Source organism: Periophthalmus magnuspinnatus, chromosome 9, assembly GCF_009829125.3.
Source record: "Periophthalmus magnuspinnatus isolate fPerMag1 chromosome 9, fPerMag1.2.pri, whole genome shotgun sequence".
NCBI classification, from domain to species: domain Eukaryota; kingdom Metazoa; phylum Chordata; class Actinopteri; order Gobiiformes; family Gobiidae; genus Periophthalmus; species Periophthalmus magnuspinnatus.
This window is the reverse complement of record NC_047134.1, coordinates 9898539-9917471: the sequence shown is the minus strand read 5'-3', so window position 1 is coordinate 9917471 and position 18933 is coordinate 9898539. Positions and strand designations below refer to the sequence as shown.

Genomic DNA, 18933 nt, shown 5'->3' with positions numbered 1-18933 from the left:
AAACTGGACATGTACGCTTGAATCTGACTGGTTTGCCATCTGTTTCCTTTGTGGGACTTTTATGCATAACTTCAAATCATATGGGGCAGTGGGGGTGCAGGCTTTATGGCAGCTCCAGCACTTTGAGTACTAAAGTTCAAACAGACTTAAATGATGGACCGTTCTTTTGATGGGAAACATGGAAACAGAGAAGACCATGGCTGAAACAGTATACGCTGCTGTGCATGTAAAGAAAGACAGAACCTTTGATGAATACTGCACAGAGTGAACAATTACTGACTATGTTACGATCTCTCAGTTATATAAGACTGCAATTTTGTCATTTTGAGCTGTGTTTATTGTTTATTAGTGACAAAAATGAAGGTGCAGTATGTATTTTTTCTGTCTCTTGTCTCCATAGAGATGTTATTGCCTGGTTATACGTTGGTTATACATTATTATCTCGCCCAAATACAGTGTAAACTGTGCACGATCTGACACGTTAGCATGGCCTGGATGACAAAACCACCTTGTATTCATGGGGATAGATAAGTTTAATGCCATAGTGTGGGATATTCTCGACTTACAGTAGCATTAAACACTGGAAAACTGCACAATGACGGACGGTCCATCACAAAAGCTGCATATTTCCTTTAATAATTTTGAATTTCCTTATTTCTTATGTGTTATTTGATTCAAGAGTGAGTAAATAAATGCAGAAACATTAAATGAAATGCTGAAAGCTGCAAGAATCCTGTCATGTAACCTGCATAAACAACAAACAATGGGTCCTGGGCTGCACATTGGACATATTTGATCTTTTACCTTTTGCAGCAGTGCAGTTCTGTTAACCGACCTGTTGCTAAGATCAAACCTTACGAACCATTATCAGAGCGATGATAGTGTGAAGGCAATATTTCTTTTTGAATCTGAGGATCAAAACAAGGGGACAGCTGCAGCTTATATTGTTATTATTGTGAAGGATTGCGAAGGCAGCCGACGTGATTGTACAATAGGCTATATGAGTCCTCTCTTTTCATAATTTCTATTGTACTTGACCTCACACGACGCGCCCTCGTTCATTTTGCTTATCACATCTGCCTCTGTGATATCCATCTCCTCCCATTTTTCACCTTGCCACTCTCATCATATCCGTGCAAGAGATTGGGAGATTGGGCGAGGGCGCGTGGGGAGGCGGCGTGTCCGTCATTTTATCTGCCGGAGTAAATTTGGCACTGATCCTACAACGAGATGAAAGATTTGTAAGGATTTTTTTTTTTTTTATACAGTCTGAAGGGATTCAAAAGCAACATTTTTTTTTCCTTCCCAACATCTGATGCCTCTGCTGCTGACAGTCTGGCGGCGAGTTACAGGTCGACCATGATGTTTAATTCATGTTTGTCTTAACAAGGCGGTGCAGTTAGTGGGCGGGACGGGGGCGCACTCGCAAAAGCTTTGATATGCTACATTCAAGGCTGTGTCACACATTAATGACTTCTTTGAGCCTGGAAACGAGGATCATTATCTCCATCCAAAAAAAGAGGATGAGAGATTTTTTCCTCCTTTTTTTTAGCACAGCTGGCATGAAAACATTTAGATGCGCTGGAATGTGTCTGAGCAGTTAGTGGTATTTTTTAAAAAGGGCTATTTTCGATGTTTGGACCCGTAAATGAACAGATAAAACTTGAAAGTGAAAGCATTTTTGTTTGGAGTGGTAAAGGATAGGATGCAGTATGTGGAGTGCACAGATCTATGTTGTATTTATTCTGTTATGAGTGTTTTAATTGCCTTGAAAAGCATAACTAGTAACTTCATTTGCTTGTCTATGTGGAGGTAGAAGTTTAATACGACGCTGTGTAAAGCATCAAATCCATGGAGACAAGCAGGTGACGGACTTTTGCACCAGAAAAGTTATTTATTGCACCTTTAAATAGCTTATACATCACTACAACCATCTTAACAGACATTCTACCTCACATTACTACTACTGCTGCTGCTACTATCACTACAAAAGAGGGCCAGACACAGCACATTTATAGTTTAGATGCCATGTTGCAGGACTAGTCTAACAAACTAGGGTACATTTTGATCTATCTCTGAATTACCATCATCACCACTCATCACTACTTTAGGTATAAACAAGTGACACTGAGCCCAACACATATAAATAAATGCATTAAGGATAAAAATACAAATCAACAATAGACTCTCTCCATTCTGCAGCCTCACCTGGTCCATTTTTTATTTAATTCATTTCTTTTTTTTCCCTCTCCACTAAGAGGCTTTTCATGCCTCTACATTTATTCCCTCTCTTCACGGCAGCCGCAGTGAGAAGGTCAGGGGCCACGCTAAAGTAGAGAGAGCGCTATGAGTGAGAGGGGGCAGGTTCAGCACAGAGTGGAGGATTGTATATTTCCTAAGAAAACAGGAGCAGTCATTTGAGTGGGGGGTCATGGCTGCCTCTGTGTATGCTGATAGAATCGGTGGGAGTGTTGGAGGAGAAAAGGCCTCTTACAACTAAATGAACTAAAAGCTCTTGGTTTGAATGCTCTTCAGTTTGGACTCTGCCCAATGCACCTGGAATAAAGCGTGCAGGTCAGAAGGTGTGGATTTTTAAAGCTTTTAGGCTAACTCTTTAAAACAGATCCACATACTCTTCAAAAGCGTTTATCAACAATTTTGGCTTTATTATATTATAAAGTGGAAGAGAGATATAGCTGCCAGAGGTGCTACACAAGTATCAAGAAAATACATATTCTGTGCAGCCTATTATAGTCGCAGGTAATGCTCTTGGCTTCTAAATTAACTATAAACCTGACATTGTTTAGCTACGCTCTGTGTCTATACCCCTCATTAATATCATCATTTATTGCCACACGAGGTCAAGAGACAGTGCTCGTAATGAGCGGCTGGTGCCAGGGGCATTTTAGTATCCTCAGGAGTCTGTGTCATACACTGTGTTGAAGTAAATAAGTCTATTTGGTAAATCAGATCAAACCTAAATATGAGGTGACCTCTGACTGAGGGAAGCTGTGGGTTTATGCTGTTGGTTAATATCAGTTTAATCCACTAGATGGCAGTCTAGAGCTTCAACCATATCCAAAATGGGCTCTTTTAAAAACATGTAGGATGCATTTTTACTTCAGTTATTAATATCTTACAATGACACTGTTGGTGGAACCTTCAAAGATAAATTTTGAGCTAGAACATGTCTTATCATGAATCACTGGAATGTAAATGTTTATAATATGATAAAGACACACAGCAGCAAGATTAAACAGGAATACAAATAATATGTGGGTCTTAAAGGCTGAAGTTGCACATTTGTCCTGTTAGACCTGTGGAAAACGGTAATGTTTGTGTCCAGTGTGAGATTCATAATTTCTGTAATGCACTAACGTGACCAACAGGTGGCGCTGTGGTACAAGGCGTCCTGTTTGACTTTAACAATAACCCGTCTCTGCCAGAAGGACTTTGTTTTTAAGACAAAAACCTCTCAGATTCATATTTAATGAAAGCAGCGGGCTCGTACTGCGTCCAGCTTTACCCAGGAGCTGTAAACTGAAGTCCAGACTCCACAAATCTTTATTTAAATGTGTGTTTTTAATGTGTTGTCAATGCTACTTTAGCCTGTAAGCTAGCCGCTCGCACTCACCTCACGCGGACACGTTTACGTTAAAATGTTGGTCCGCGCGCTCAGGCCGTGGGTCAGACCCGGACTGCTCCACTGCAGGACACTGTCCGTGACTCTGTCTGTGTGTCCCGTGTCTCCTGTGTCTCTTGTGTCTCCTGTGTCTTCTGTCCGGCCTTATCACGCAGATCAAGTGGCTCGACTGGGATCACAGCCTGATAAACAGTCCTCTGACTATCAGGTAAGTTAGCTACAGGCTAAGAGCAGCTACAGCATCTGCATTATCATTATTGTACTATTATTTATGTGACAGCTGCAGTAAAGCCACTCTGATGTTACAATACATATTTAGTTTTAGCCTAATGTCATTTTGTGTGAAGCTCCATCCAAATATACCCTGAACTATGATGTCATTATAGTGTAAACATGGATCAGTGTTTATACTGGTTTGTATTAGTCATGAATCTGTCATACTGTCACTGATGATGTTTGATTAACTGTCTGCACTGTGTCATACTCTGCATTTGTCTTTTATTCCACAGGAAAACTATCAGCGCATGAAAGTTCTTGTTGATGAATTAAAAACACGGACAGAGAAGATCAAACTGGGTATGTACAACGTGCCAAATAATCTTTCAAAATAAACGTGTTTAATGAACACAGTGAATCAAAGATACACACAAATGAGGTATTTTTACTTAGGAACTCTATGCAACTTTTCCATTTAGGTGGCGGTGAAAAGGCTCGAAAACTTCACACATCGAGAGGGAAGCTCTTGCCCAGAGAACGCATAGACCGACTGTTAGACCCAGGGTACTGTATTATATATTATACCCTATACGATTTTACATGTCACACTCTCAGTTTACAATAATGTGCTGTACGTTTACCTTCTTTCACAGGAGTCCGTTCCTAGAGTTCTCTCAGTTTGCTGCATATGAACTCTATGGGAAAGAGGAGGTTCCTGCTGGTGGCATCATCACTGGGATCGGTCGAGTTTCAGGGTAAGTTCAAACCGCAAATCGACGTTAATTCATTGTGAAATAGTTTTTAAACACTACCAGTCATGTCCGTTTCTCCCTCAGAGTGGAGTGTGTCATTGTTGCAAATGATGCTACTGTCAAAGGGGGCACATATTATCCAATCACAGTGAAGAAACACCTTCGTGCCCAAGAAATAGCTCAACAGAATCACTTACCATGCATTTACCTGGGTGAGTAAATATCATAGACATAGTTGTACTTTAAATTATATCAGTGTTAATAATAATAATAAGGGAAATATGTTTATTTTTGTTTTTTATTATTATTATTTTCTTCTCTAGTGGACTCTGGTGGTGCGAATCTGCCCAGACAGGCTGATGTTTTCCCAGACAGAGATCACTTTGGCCGCATCTTTTTTAACCAGGCGAATCTGTCGTCACAAGGGATAGCACAGGTACATACAGTCCAAAATGAATGTGCATTTTCTCGAAGTGAAGACGTCTCACGATTTCATTTCCTGCGGCAGATTGCGGTCGTCATGGGGTCCTGTACTGCCGGAGGAGCGTATGTACCAGCCATGGCAGACGAAAGTGTCATTGTAAGGAAGCAAGGGACTATTTTTCTCGGAGGACCACCTTTGGTATGTTAAAATTATAGTCAACAGATTTCTAACCTTTTGTTTATTGCAGTAATTCAGTGTTGACTAATGAATTTTAGGTAAAAGCTGCAACTGGGGAAGAAGTATCTGCTGAGGATCTTGGAGGAGCTGATCTACACTGCAAGTAAGACAAGCTAGTAATAATTAATCAGTAAGACAAAATAGCTTATAATTTGTTTTAGTTTGTTGTTCGTCGTACAATACTCTCACAATTCTTTATAGAAAATCAGGTGTAACGGACCACTACGCTTTAGATGACAACCACGCACTCCATTTAGCAAGAAAAGCAGTTCGAAGTCTCAACTACAGGAAGATTGTGGATGTAAGCTCATATTTTTACTGTTTCAGTGTTAGCCTCCAGTGGAAAATGATTGACGTGTTTATTTTAGGTCACCACAGAACCAACTGAGGTGCCTCTGTTCCCTGCAGATGAGCTCTATGGCATTGTGGGAGATAACCTAAAACGCAACTTTGATGTCAGAGAGGTATTAAAATTCACTTGTCTTTGCTGTCACTTTTATTAGGAAATTAACAAAAATGCCGTTTCTATACATATTTCAGACTTCAGTGTAAATTAAAGATAAAGTTAATACTCCATTGAGCCACATATCTGTCAAATTTCTGTACGCTGGTTAGCTATAGCGTCCCCGGGTCAAGAAGGAATTTGCCTAATGAAGAGAAAGAGAAAAAGACTAAAATAAGCGTCACTTTATTAATAAAATCTGCATCTTTTCATCCCAGGTCATTGCCAGAGTAGTGGATGGCAGCAAATTTGATGAGTTCAAGGCTTTTTACGGAGATACACTAGTTACAGGTAAAACAATAAACAAACAAAAGCTGAAAATATTAATACAATAATGAAATGACTTGTATTATCTGCCCAAAAAGGCTTTGCGAGAGTTTTTGGCTACCCTGTTGGTATTATTGGCAACAACGGAGTCTTGTTTTCAGAATCTGCCAAAAAGGTAAGTTTTACGGCGTTGCACACACAGCAGCTCACTGTGTCACTTTTATTAAAATCAGAAAACATGAAATAAACAACCTGCTAAAACTCTAATTAAAATAAAGACTGCCCAGTTATTTTCATATGTAGAATAAGGAGTTTGCGCTGTTGTTTTAGTTTTATTAAGCCTCTAAATTAGCATTAGCATTACCCTTGAGACAAACATCCCTCTTTCTAAATACAGAAGAGTCCTCTGGTGAGTCGTCTGGGAAATGTTTTTAGTGACATCCACCTGCAGCTCCCTGTCCGCTTCCTTAGCTTTAAATATTTATACATTTTAGAGTGAATTGGCAACAACCTCAGAGAGATAAAATTGGACAGGAAGTAGTGACGCTAACAGCATTCACTGAGCGTACATGATTGAGTTTGATGAGTTTCACAATTTGTATGTACAGGATGTATACGTTCTGTTTGCACTATAACCTAAATTCTAAAAAGAATACGAACAAAAGACAAAATGTATTTATAAACTGGCGATTGACTGAACTGAACGTAACACTGGCACCGAGGCAACACAAGAATCTATTTGTCATTACAGACTTGTACGGCTTCAAACTGGTTCAATTAGATTACAAGCCTGCCTGAATATATTTTTTTACTTTCATTTTTCTCTGGGACCTCAATTTGATGGTTTGAGCAGTGATTATCCCGTCAGCAGCATCACTGTTGTTGTGTAGGGCACTGTGTTCACATGGACACCGCCATGCTCTGAAAGCTAATCCACAAAAATCAATACAGCACACACATTTTATGACACCATTTCATCGCGTGCTGGAGTTTTTATTCTGCTAAACTGTTGAAAGCTTTCCCAAGTGTCTATGTTGTAGGCTGAAATTTGATCTTATGCTATCTAAATGACATAGTCTTATTGTACACGACCCTTGTCTTTATCATGTCTCGCTCCGGTTAGAGGAAACAATCAAATAAAACAGATTTGTGTCTTTGTAGGGAACACATTTCATTGAACTGTGCTGTCAACGAAACATTCCTTTAATTTTTCTACAAAACATCACAGGTTAGTGATCATGAGTATATTTTATTTGACAGCCCTTTGTAATAACTACACTATTTTTAGCCTTAATAAAGCGTTTTAATTCATTATGAACAAATCGTTTTTTAAGAATGGTTCAGGCTTAACGCTAACTCTTAACCCTATACTCTGAATGAAGTAGTCACGCTTTAAGGCTAATTAAGGTGTAGTTAGTATAAAGTTTACTATATGCTCTAATAAATAAAAAAAAAATAGTTTAAAACGTCCACTTCTTAGGCTTCATGGTTGGCAGAGAGTACGAAGCAGGCGGTATTGCCAAGGACGGAGCCAAAATGGTGACCGCAGTTGCCTGTGCCAATGTGCCTAAGATCACTGTCATTATTGGAGGTTCTTACGGTGCTGGAAACTACGGCATGTGTGGTAGAGCTTACAGGTAACACTTACTTTAGCTTTATAATTATGTAATGTATTATAGATTCTTGAGTTTATGTCCGTTTTGTTTTCCAGCCCCCGTTTTTTGTACATGTGGCCCAACTCTCGTATTTCAGTGATGGGTGGGGAGCAGGCTGCCACTGTGCTGGCTACCATCACCAAGGATCAGAGGGCACGCGAGGGAAAGGAGGTGATCATTCATATTAATTATCACAGCTAAAATTAGTCAGAGGAATCGCTGCCAAAAGCATAAACATTATGAACCACACTTGTCCTCGTCAAATGGTTTTAACTCGATTATAGAATAAAATCAAGTGGGTGTAATTGGACTGCTTCAGAAAAGCTGTTATGGGTTTATTGAGAATGCATTAGCGGCTTTATTAGATGGGGCATTAGACATTGGTAGCATTTAATTCACTTCAATCAAGGACTTACTGATATCGACGTCAGTCAGAATGCACAGATATGATCGATATTAATTGTCAATATAACATAATCGTTGTTTTATCTAATTGTTCTTTTGTCTTTATCATCAGTTCACAGCAGAAATGGAAGCCGCCATGAAGGAACCAATCGTGCGTCGGTTTGAGGAGGAAGGCAGCCCGTATTATTCCAGCGCGAGGTGAGGCTGTTTTTAATTGTTTTGAATAATGTTAGTAGTGCATAGGGGGTGAAAATTACTTCCATGGTTGAGGAGATTAGAAAAATATCTAATCAGATTCTGTGATTGCAAATTGTGATTTATGTTTTATAATAAAAAACAGAGCAGAATGAGAACATTTTGAGCACATCCCAGAGTTTTAACACTTCAAAACGACAACCGCTAAACAAATATCATGTGTACAAGAACATGTGTGTGGAAGTAATATAAATATCTTGGTTTTCATGATGGTTTAAGTAAATTTTTTGGCAATTTTTTTATTGGTATTACTTGGAAACGCTAATAACTTCATTCCTCAAATTTGAACCTAGCACTTTTATTTGTGATTATTGCTTTAAATCGTCTGAAAAAAAGCCAACATACTGCTTCTGTATCTAAGACTTATAGCTGAGCGTAGGCTTTGGCTGTGACCTTGAGAGCAGAGCAGAGAAGAGGAAACAGACAGTGCTTGATTAAGACGTGAGGGCATTAAAACAGGAAGATGAGTGTCACAGCATCTTGATTAAAGTCTCCCATTATAGAGCAGTGCTAACGTGCTACAGGAAGCCTCGCATGAATCAGGCATAATGTGCATCTAATAATGTGATGGCTTTTTTGCAGGCTGTGGGATGATGGAATTATCGATCCGGCTGATACACGGCTGGTCCTTGGGCTTAGTCTCAGTGCTGCGCTCAATGCACCAACCAAAAAGACACATTTTGGAGTTTTTAGGATGTAACTAGACTAATTTACAATTTGTAAAAACATACGCTTATCATGTACTTTTAGCACAAACTTGAAATAATAATAACTAATAATATAAATCCAGATTTGTTTGCGGGTCTGAGTGGTATTTCTTTGTGCCTTACTGGTTTCTCTTCTACTGTAAATTTTCTGTATAGTGTTTCAACTAGTGGTGTAAAATAAAAACGAGTGCTGTCACAATTCCTGTTATCTATTTGTGCTTTTTTCAGAAACATTTGTCACTAAGGCCATGATTCTTGTTCCTAGGGGGCGCCATTAAGCCATCTTAGATCTCAGCGACAAGCAAAATCAGGCAGGTAACAAGAATTGAAGGCAGTCTACTGTATTTTATTTGAGTTCAGTTACATTTTCCAGTCAGTTATGAAATGAGATCTCTAGTCTGGTCCCACAGATACTTATTTAGCATCACAGATTCTTTAACAAATATGTTCCGCAATTATGAGTACAAAGAAGTCTGTTATGAAAGCGTAAGCATTTTTTCGCACGCACTGTATGTGTGAATAACAAGACAGGATTTTTGCTTTTTTCGGTGCTTTTGTCAGAGCAGAAATAATACTGGCCATGATATAGCCTATGAGGGTTTATGCCGCCCACACACATCCTCCTCAAACTCTATTCCAAATTTTGATATGTAGTTATTGGAATAGTTTGCCCTTTTGAAAGTCCTGGGGTGTTAATGTGAAGTTACTTGTTTACTTTGGTTTTACTCCGTGCTACTAATGACCTCTGTTTCTTAATGAAGCTTAATGTTTCATGGGAGGAAACTAATGATAAGAAAATGGTCATACAAGACTAAAATCTCACGTGGAAATACAATCGTGTTATAAAGTCTCATTACCGCTTACACATACCCAGTTTAATGCCACAGAGGGACATTGAGGAGATCTGGTTTTAAAAGGACTGTAAATGTTAGCTGTATTGATTAGGAAATTCTGTCCAGTGGCAAACCGGTTAAATATAAGTATTAAAGAGCATTTGTATTCTGTAAAGCCCAGTGTCATTTAAACAATATTGACCCATTTAGGCTTCTTCTTTTAGCATTTTTAACATTACAAGAGAGCATTAAATCATATCTACGTGCACATTATTCACCATCAGTACAGTTGGAATGGCAAAAGAGGTTGAGTTTGGTTGGCTGGACAAAGTATTTTAGCCTGAATACAGTCCAGAACCTTTACTTTGGATCCTACGTGGACGACTGAGGGATTGGACAGAGACAATATATTTGGGATTTTTGATAGATGCCCATCTACGTTGTCATAAGAAGTTGGTATAAACATCATTACTGCAGTAGAATTTAGTACAAAGTGATGTTAAAACCTAATACTGTTCTGCTGTTCATTTTCTTTCTCCGCTCCATGCATTTCCCTCACACAAAAGTATTGTCGTGTACAGCAAGCTCTTATCTCAGTACAAAGACACTTCACTCCCGTAGATGTCTGTTTTTGTCAATACTAATGAAAGACAATGCAAAGTGCTTGTTAAAGATCTTCTTAACATATCCAATGAAATCAATGGCCACTGGGTAATAAACAAAGACTGTTCACAAAGGCTGAATGTGGAATCAAAACATGTGTGGAGAGTCGTATATATAAGAAGCAACTAGCCACCGATCAAGAAATGTCTTCGTGTTCTTTTAAGTTCAGCGCTAACACTTGAGTTTAATGGCTCATTAAGTCATAAATTAGAGCCGCTGTGATTTAGGAGCTCATTCTCTGCTTGATGAATTAGTTTGGACAGATATGAGTCATGCTCTAGTCCCCCACAACCTAAAATAATCCTCACAAAGACTTCGGCCTTGTGTCTGCACTGCCTGGTGCTAACCCGATCATTACAAAACTACCATGAGTCACTGAGTGAATCTTCACATTTACTTTGAATACTGATGTGCAAACAAATCTGCTACTGTCCTTCACAGTGATTAAGAAACTGGGTTTATTTGAACTGTGATTATTATTATTATTACAAATTATGGTGGGATACAGAATAACACAGAATAATTGCAGATTTTTAATTGTTCCTCGGGTGTAAACACACACAAACAATAATAAAAATGTGTTTTCTTCATCATGTATTACAGTTTTCTCCAGTATAGAGCCCCATACAGTCAGTGCACTGATGTACACGTAACACATTTGCATATTTGGTCTTATATTAGACTCCACACTGCTCCTGTCAGTGTGAGGACATTAGTGGAGCTGTTCAAATAATGAGCCAACACGTGACTTGTTTCATTATTTAAATGGACTCAATTGATTTCTTGTGATTGGTCTGCAGGTCAAATACACTGCATTGCAGACTTTGCTGCAACACACATTAAATGTATTTTATCCAAGGGGAGATGCTGGTGGAACAGCCCGGGCCAGATGCTCCTGGTCCCGGTCTGGGGGAGCAGCCTCGGGGGGTAGAGTGTGTGCGCCGTGTGCGCTGTGTGCGCCGTGTGCGCTGTGGAGACCTGCACGCCGGAGCGACGAGCTGCTGCTGCAATCTACGTGCGCACTGCGGCCAGACTGACAGCGCCTCGTGTCCAATGAGCTGCTCCGACATATTGAGGCTGTCAAATCAAAGCCAACGAGGAGGACGTCGTCTTCATTACGTCATGGACAAACAGCTGGTCGTTGGCAAAAGAGCTGAAGAAATGTAGAGCAGCAGAGCGTCTGAGAACCGCAGCCGGGCTGTCGCCCCTCGCTCACACGGCGCTCGGAAAGATGTGGCAGCTGGCGCGCTCGGCCCGGGGATGTATCCGCGCTCGGCTGCTGGTGCTGGGGTGCGCCTGTCTCTGTGCGCTCGGAGGTGAGTGCGCTGCGCTCGCGCTGCGCTCGCGCTCCGCTCTGCGCGCGGCTTCACGGGAGCTGTTCCTTTGTCGTGGTGCTGAAATCCAGCAGTAACAACAACAAGCGTCGCGTCCCGCTTCATCCTCCACTCACACCGACATAAAGCTCAGTGTGACAGCGGAGGACACGCGGACAATCCCGGGCTGACAGTCTGTGGTCTGGAGATGACTGATGTGATGTTAGCAGCGGACTGTAGACTCCGGCTCTTTAGACGCTCTTGTCGGTGTCAGCCGTGGCTTAAGATCAGATAAGAAGTTTTGGGGAGTTTGGAGGATTTGATACAACACATTTTTTAACTAATAATCTCATTTAACATAAAACTAGAGCTGTTCTTTTGACACCATGTCTCCAGTGTTTCCATCCACTGAGCTGTGTGACAGGAGCATAAGAGGAACATAAAGCTCTGTGCTGCTTTATGGGATGTATCCAGCTCATATCTGAGGCGTGTGGGAAGATGTGGTCATTTTAACTTACTTGTTGCTGTTGACGTGGCTTTTGGGAAGCACTGTGTCACCGGGCAGCTCAGTTTACACATGAACAGCATCATCTGAGTTTGGTTAAATCAGTGTTTGTGATTTATGTTATTGCTTTGTAGACTTGGACGTATGGAACAAGTCCTTTGTTTTGGGTGTGAACAAAAAGACAATAGCTCGACTGTAGACTTTATTCAAGCGTAATAACAACTTGTGCTGTCTCAACTATCTTTCACTTATAAGTATAGTGTTATGAGTACGTGAAATCCCAGTAGTGCGTTAACTGCCCAGTGTCTTCAGTAATGATCATTTTGTGGCTGTTGTTAAACCGTGGGAGGATGTTGCAGTTCCTCTCTGACTTGTTGCTGTTTATTTGTCTATGGGGAAATACTTAATGTGAGCTGTGATTCTTACATAAGCAAGTGGAATAAAACATATAGCTAGACGGCTTCGATATAAAAGGAAATATAATAACTACAGACCCTGGGATGTCCTCACAAATGGCATGTCATTATTTTTGCGATATTCAGTCTTCCACTTGAAGCACTGGACTATTTTCACAGCATCACTTACACGCACTTCTCAAAAAATTAGGTTTAATTAAGCAGCGTCTTCAAAGGACTCTGAGTAAATCTATAGCGCTGATGACAAAAAAGTGGGATTACGTCTATATTAAGCCTGTAACTGAATAAAACAGTGGTTGGGGAGGCGCTCATTGAAGAGATTAGCGCATTCCCAAACATGCTGCAGAGGAAGCCTTTGTGCTTCGAACGTGATGTCTGTATTAGCTTGCTGTCAGGGTTACACAGTTGGATATGTCACCTTTTTTTTGGTTATTATTATTATTATTATGGTAATATGTGGAGATGCGGTTACCTGGAGACAGTTGTCATAAGTACATGTGGATATAGTGAGGTTAATTACCCATGTGGCTCTCGTTAAAGCGCTTTCATTGAGGAGAGCTTTCAAATGCGAGGTTTTTTCTTTAAATCAGTGTGCATATGCGATGTCCTTGTGGGCTTAGGTAGCTAATGATTTCTTATATGATGCTCACAAAAGGGAAATTGTGTAATTAAGGGGTGATTTTTCTCGAGGTTGTAGGTTCAAAGCCAGAGCTAGTTCCTCAAGATTTCTCAGCATACATTAAAAATATTCTATCATTTATTAGTTTCTTTATATTTTTGTTTGCATTGACATTAGTTGTAGCAGATAAACCTGAATCTTCTTGTTCTTGTTGTTCTTGTGACAGTCCCATGCGCAGATAAATGAAGTGGTTGGCTGAAAGAACATGCAGTTGTTAAACCAACACCAAATCAAAATCCAAATCATTTCACGCCAGGAGGTTGGTCAAAACCCAAACGAGACATGTCAAAAAGTGTGTATCCAATTATCAGCCCTTTATGACTCAATCTCTGGCTTAAAAATAGACCAAAACGCAAACACGGTGAGGCACAGATGAAAAAAAGAATGTTAAAAACTCACTTACTTACATTTTAAAGACTTAAACAGTTGCAGACGAGTATGAACAAAAAGTATCCTATTGTTGAGTCACCAGTTTCTCCTTCAAATTAACCCTCTTTGACATCTTCTCACACACAGGATTGTTCTGCGTTCTCTCCTTTTCGCTCTGAATTATCTCCAATCTGAGGCTCTTTGTAGATGTAACAAACAGCATTTATCACAAAAATATTCCAACAAGGCGACTATAGTAATAAGAAATGGGAAACATGCAGCGTAGTCGTGTTAGTTTGGGTGAAAACCAACATGACTATAATTAAATCATTGAGGAAATACAGTCTAATTGAGATAACTGAAAAATTTAAGGATCGGGGTCAGCATGGGTAATAATTACAAACTCCTCATAATTACCCTTCAGATCATGGCGTAATATTCAGCGGTTGTATCATTGTTTAACTTGTGAATAACATAAAACATGGTACTATTTTTTGTACTAATGAAGGCAAAGCAAGTTTATTTGTATAGCACGATTAGTACACAAAGTATTTCAAAGTGCTTTACAGAAAATGAAAGACATAAACATCACAATACAAAACAAAACATAAATAATCATTGTAAAATTAACATTAAAAGAGAAGAGTGTAGAATAAAAATCATTCAGTCATATCCACAGCTAAACAGAACCATTTTGAGCCTCGATAAAACACAATACAATCAGAAAAAACACCAACATTTACAAAAAAACTAATAATACATGACCAAATCTGCGTAGTGAACATGAACTCACAGCCTTCAGTGAGCATTTGCGACATGTATTTTGCGTGTATAGGCGAACGTGTAATAAAAAGCGAGTTCATATATCTTCAAGTGCAATAGACGCCCTTGACCAGAGAGAAATAGGCCCTGCGAGCTTTGTCTGGGATTAGACTTCAGCTGTTGACACCCAGATAGCTTCATCCGTCTGCGTTTGCACCTCCTTACTGTGCCTTTTAGTATTCCACTCTGCTCCTATAGGTGCTAGGCCTGGCGATATAGTGCAGGAGACATACATTAGAACTGGGAGCCCATTGGAAAAGCTGATCTTTACTCGTGCCTCTGCGCTTGGATCATCGTCAAGGCAATGGACGAGCGTGCAGGCACAAATCACAGCATTAGTACAGTGGGCTCACTTACTGTCTCGCTATTAACTCGCGGCAAATTGGTGTCATGCTGTTTTAGAGGCGCTCTCTTTTCATTGCACACTCTGGTAATATGGCTCTTTTTGTACACATTACAGGTGGGCAGTCTGTGAGAATTATTCTGAAGAGACTGTAACTAAGATGTGCTGGTTTTCTGGGCAGAGAGAGCGGCAGAAGATTAGTCGTAGTGAGGACAAAATCTCATGCTACAACACTTTGCCAATCGTCCATCTGGAGAATGATCTTGTGATGTTTTGTTGCTTTTAATTTGCCACCAATTTGCAGCCAATATAGGTTAGATGACATTAGACAGCTCAAGAGTGAAATAACTATGATAATGAAAAATATGTTATGACAAAAAAGCACAACAAAAGAGAAATGCATATCAACCAAATGTATTCAATTATGCTTATCTTAGTTGTTTTATTTAATAAGACAAGGACGTTGTACAATATAAATTAACCTTAACACTATACCAGGTTGTTTCACGAGTGCTAATTTCCACCTGTAGTCTCTGTCTTATCTCATCTTGTCTTGTTTCCGTGGACCGAATATTGTGTCTTGTATCATCTCATGGGGGTTACATCTCATCCCACCCCTATTAGCAGTAGTAGCAGCAGCATGTCATATTCATTGATTTTTAGTAAAATTATAAACTGAGCCACAGCAGTGATGTCTGCATAATTTAGTATATTCCATACATAATCTCATGCACATTTCTTTGATCAGTGCTGCCACTTTTCTCCCCAGTGTGCCCTTGGTGTGTGCTGTTAGTTACCTGTAAAAATGTTAAACAAAACATCAGATCAAAGCTGTCAGTGCCTGCTCTTTACACAGACTGTAGACACCTTCTTCAGTGACACATGACTGCTCCATCACCCACACCGCTGCAGCCATGTCTCACTGTTTAACTGTCTTATCTGAGATGTGCCATAGTAATTACGGGGCTCACTTGGTTCCTCTCAGATGGGCCCACCCAAGGGGCGGGCTGCTGCCTGATGGCTCACGTAGGTAATACATGTAGGTAATATGGCAGATTACACCTGTCACTTGTCCTGTGCTTTTATATGCAGCGCCTTCAGTGGATGTAATCCCAGGATTTGACATTATGCGGGCTGAGAGTGTGTGTGCATACAGACACCCTTCTCGGCTGCTTATAAAAGTGTTTAAGTGTCTGATCACATATTGAGATGATCTAGCCTTGTCCAGGCTGTTTGCCAGGTTCAAGGAGAAGCTTGTCATTACACTGAAGATGAGGTAGTGATCCTTTTGTAGACAGTGTGGCCTTACAGTATTAATCTTAATTTTCTTTTTAATCTGGCTTCTGAGCTGTGCCTTATACTTTTCCTCAACCCCCTCTGTTTTCTCCTCCCTCAGACTGCCTCTTTGTCACCGAGTACTTCACACGAACGCCTCGCAAGCTCAATGCTTTCAACTCCTTCGCCAGTGTGGAATTGTTCCACTTCAATGTGCCTGATGACACCATGATGGCCGTTTGGAACCTCATCACCTTCAAGGAGCAAGGGGGCACTTTCGGAGACAACTGCCCGAACCGCAACGTGACTGTGTAAGACCAGACTACTGCACAAGAAAATGTAGTGCATGAAATGGATCGTGGGCTGAGTTGTTTTCTCTTTGAGTGAATAGGAATCTGCGGTTCTCTTCCTGTCTTCCTGTGTGGTATAAAAATAGGAGGTACCGCACAGTTTTATATAAGCGAGGTGACAGAGCCTAATTAAACAGTGTATGCGATTACTCTGGGCGTCTGCGTGAGGATCTTGTGCAGAAGTATTAGCGATATTCTGCATTAATCAGGCCTATTTTTATCTACAGCCATACAGTGCGTCATAAGGAGAGGTGACTTATACTAGTTTGATTGACACCAGGGTGGTTAGGATGACAGATTTGAATTTCTCTCTTCTTAAAGGTCCACTGTGTACGTTTTCTGGTGGAGGGTCTGATGCAATGAAGAATGCTCCATAGTATGGGATTAAATGTATATATGTCCAGGGGGATCACGCCTCCATGAAGACAAGCAGACAGTGGACCCTCTAACAGAAGAGCTACATAGTACACATTTAAAGGGAAGAGCCTAATATTTATTACGTTTTGTGATTGACAGGTACTTCCGGTCTGGGGCTCCACCTGTAATAAACCCCCTGTACACCAGATTCCCTCGGGACACGGTGGTCCCAGGATCTTTTGCGGTGACACTGACCTGGACACTTCCAAACCGGACGACTGGAGCGTTTAATGTCACCAGCCCACTCCCCGGAGACTGGTTCCTGGCGGCACATCTGCCCAAAGATGAAGGCAAGATCTCAGTCAAGGTAAAGCTGCTCTGTGATGGCAAATATTGCATAGATACAAGAAGGAAATATCATAAAAACAAATGTAATCTCAGTTTTCCATCTTCCATCCAAATCATCCAAATCATTGTTTGAGCATTTATTTTCATATATTCTGGACTCTGGAATAAATATAATTTTCACTTCTGAAGAATACAAGCGGTCGAAATGGGTTTCCTCCACAGGGTGGCTGGACCTTAGAGATAGGGTGAGGAGCTCGGTCACATGGGAGGAGCTCGGAGTAGAGCTGCTGCTCCTCCACATTGAGAGGAGCAGCTGAGGTGGCTCGGGCATCTGCTCCGGATGCCTCCTGGATGCCTCCTTAGGGAGGTTTAGTGGAGGTTTAGCTTAGTGGAGCATCAGGCCTATTTTTTTGCTCAGTCACCAGGAACTAAAGGACCAGAGCTGAACACTACACCAACTTTTGTTATCGCTCAGTAGTTTTGTGACTGATCACAGTTTGAACATGGCTCATAGCACTTTTCATTATAGCTGGGTAATTGCATTAACACTATTGTAAATACAATTGCTTATCAAGCTGTGAAATGACTATTAATGTGCTCTGCAATTATTTCATAATCAAGCCACAAGCTGCTGAGCTTACATTTTGCAGATCTGTGGTTATAAGAATCAAGAGTCTAGAAGTAATGTTTAGGGGGAATGCTTCACGTGTATGCATGTAAATATGTACATTTATAATGAACAAATAGTTTGTTCATAGTTTAAGAATTATTCAGTGACTAATTAATGGCTTGTGGTTTGGAGTTGGGGTATTAATGGTGTAGTTACTGAGCCTAAATCATTCTTAATAAAGTATTTGTTCATTATGAGGTCTTTCTTCACGCTTTAATACGGCTAATTAGGTGAATTTATTTTAAAGTGTTACCAATTAGTTTTATCTGATCCAATTGCAATGACAACATAACCACAAAAAGTGCCTTTGACGTGCAGAACTTACTTGATGAAACTAATGTCCCCTTTTTAAAATACAGTTGTTGTTTTTTTTTATGTAGGAGGTAAATGATGGGTTTACAGGACTTTTATTTTATTTTCTAGTCAATAGTCACTGAGGAATATTGCTCGTGATGACATCCTCTATTATTGCGCTGGCTTTTCAATCAGCGAAGTGCTAACAAGTGTTATGTAATTTCACCTTGATGAAATCTACATCTCGCGTTCTCCCTTCACGGTTACTTAGCTCTCGCTTACAACACAAGAATGTAAAAAAGCTATATACACGTTGACTGTGTAATGTGTGACTGAGCTCAGAGCTGCAGAACAGTGGCACGACGTTTTTGGTTCTATTACTCTCTATTTGACCACCTAAACTCCTGCTGATTCCCTTTCAGCCAATTTATTTACCACCGGTACAGCATTTGCTTTGTGGATTTTTTTACCGTCTGGCAAAAGTGCACCTGCAACAAACAATCAAAAATATCATCAAAAGTTGCCATCCGTGCAGCGTGTCCAGAAAAATTGGTTTTCTTTCGAGCGCCATGAGAATAGGAAGAACCGCGGTGAATGTGACCAGTTTCTATTGAATGGTGAAGAATAACACAC

The 18933-nt window shown here is 40.3% G+C and overlaps 2 protein-coding genes across 2 annotated transcripts in view; both read left to right on the top strand.

Annotated features, from left to right (window-relative positions):
* The first annotated feature begins 3387 nt into the window (after nt 1–3387).
* On the top strand, nt 3388–9264 carry mccc2 (methylcrotonyl-CoA carboxylase subunit 2). Its single transcript, XM_033973090.2, has 17 exons — nt 3388–3851; nt 4153–4219; nt 4339–4423; nt 4513–4614; nt 4696–4823; nt 4935–5047; nt 5120–5233; nt 5311–5375; nt 5474–5573; nt 5641–5736; nt 5993–6065; nt 6140–6216; nt 7203–7269; nt 7522–7678; nt 7753–7867; nt 8214–8299; nt 8939–9264. The coding sequence occupies exons 1-17, from the start codon at nt 3660–3662 to the stop codon at nt 9054–9056; spliced, it is 1755 nt and encodes a 584-aa protein (XP_033828981.1). The 5' UTR covers nt 3388–3659; the 3' UTR covers nt 9057–9264.
* Nucleotides 9265–11689: 2425 nt separating this feature from the next.
* tmem8b (transmembrane protein 8B) overlaps nt 11690–18933 on the top strand; it is a 41566-nt gene continuing 34322 nt past the window's right edge. The window contains exons 1-3 of the mRNA XM_033973404.2: nt 11690–11875; nt 16403–16592; nt 17148–17355. Of these exons, the coding sequence (XP_033829295.1) occupies nt 11791–11875; nt 16403–16592; nt 17148–17355 (483 nt within the window). The 5' untranslated portion in view covers nt 11690–11790. The remainder of the gene's footprint in view (nt 11876–16402; nt 16593–17147; nt 17356–18933) is intronic.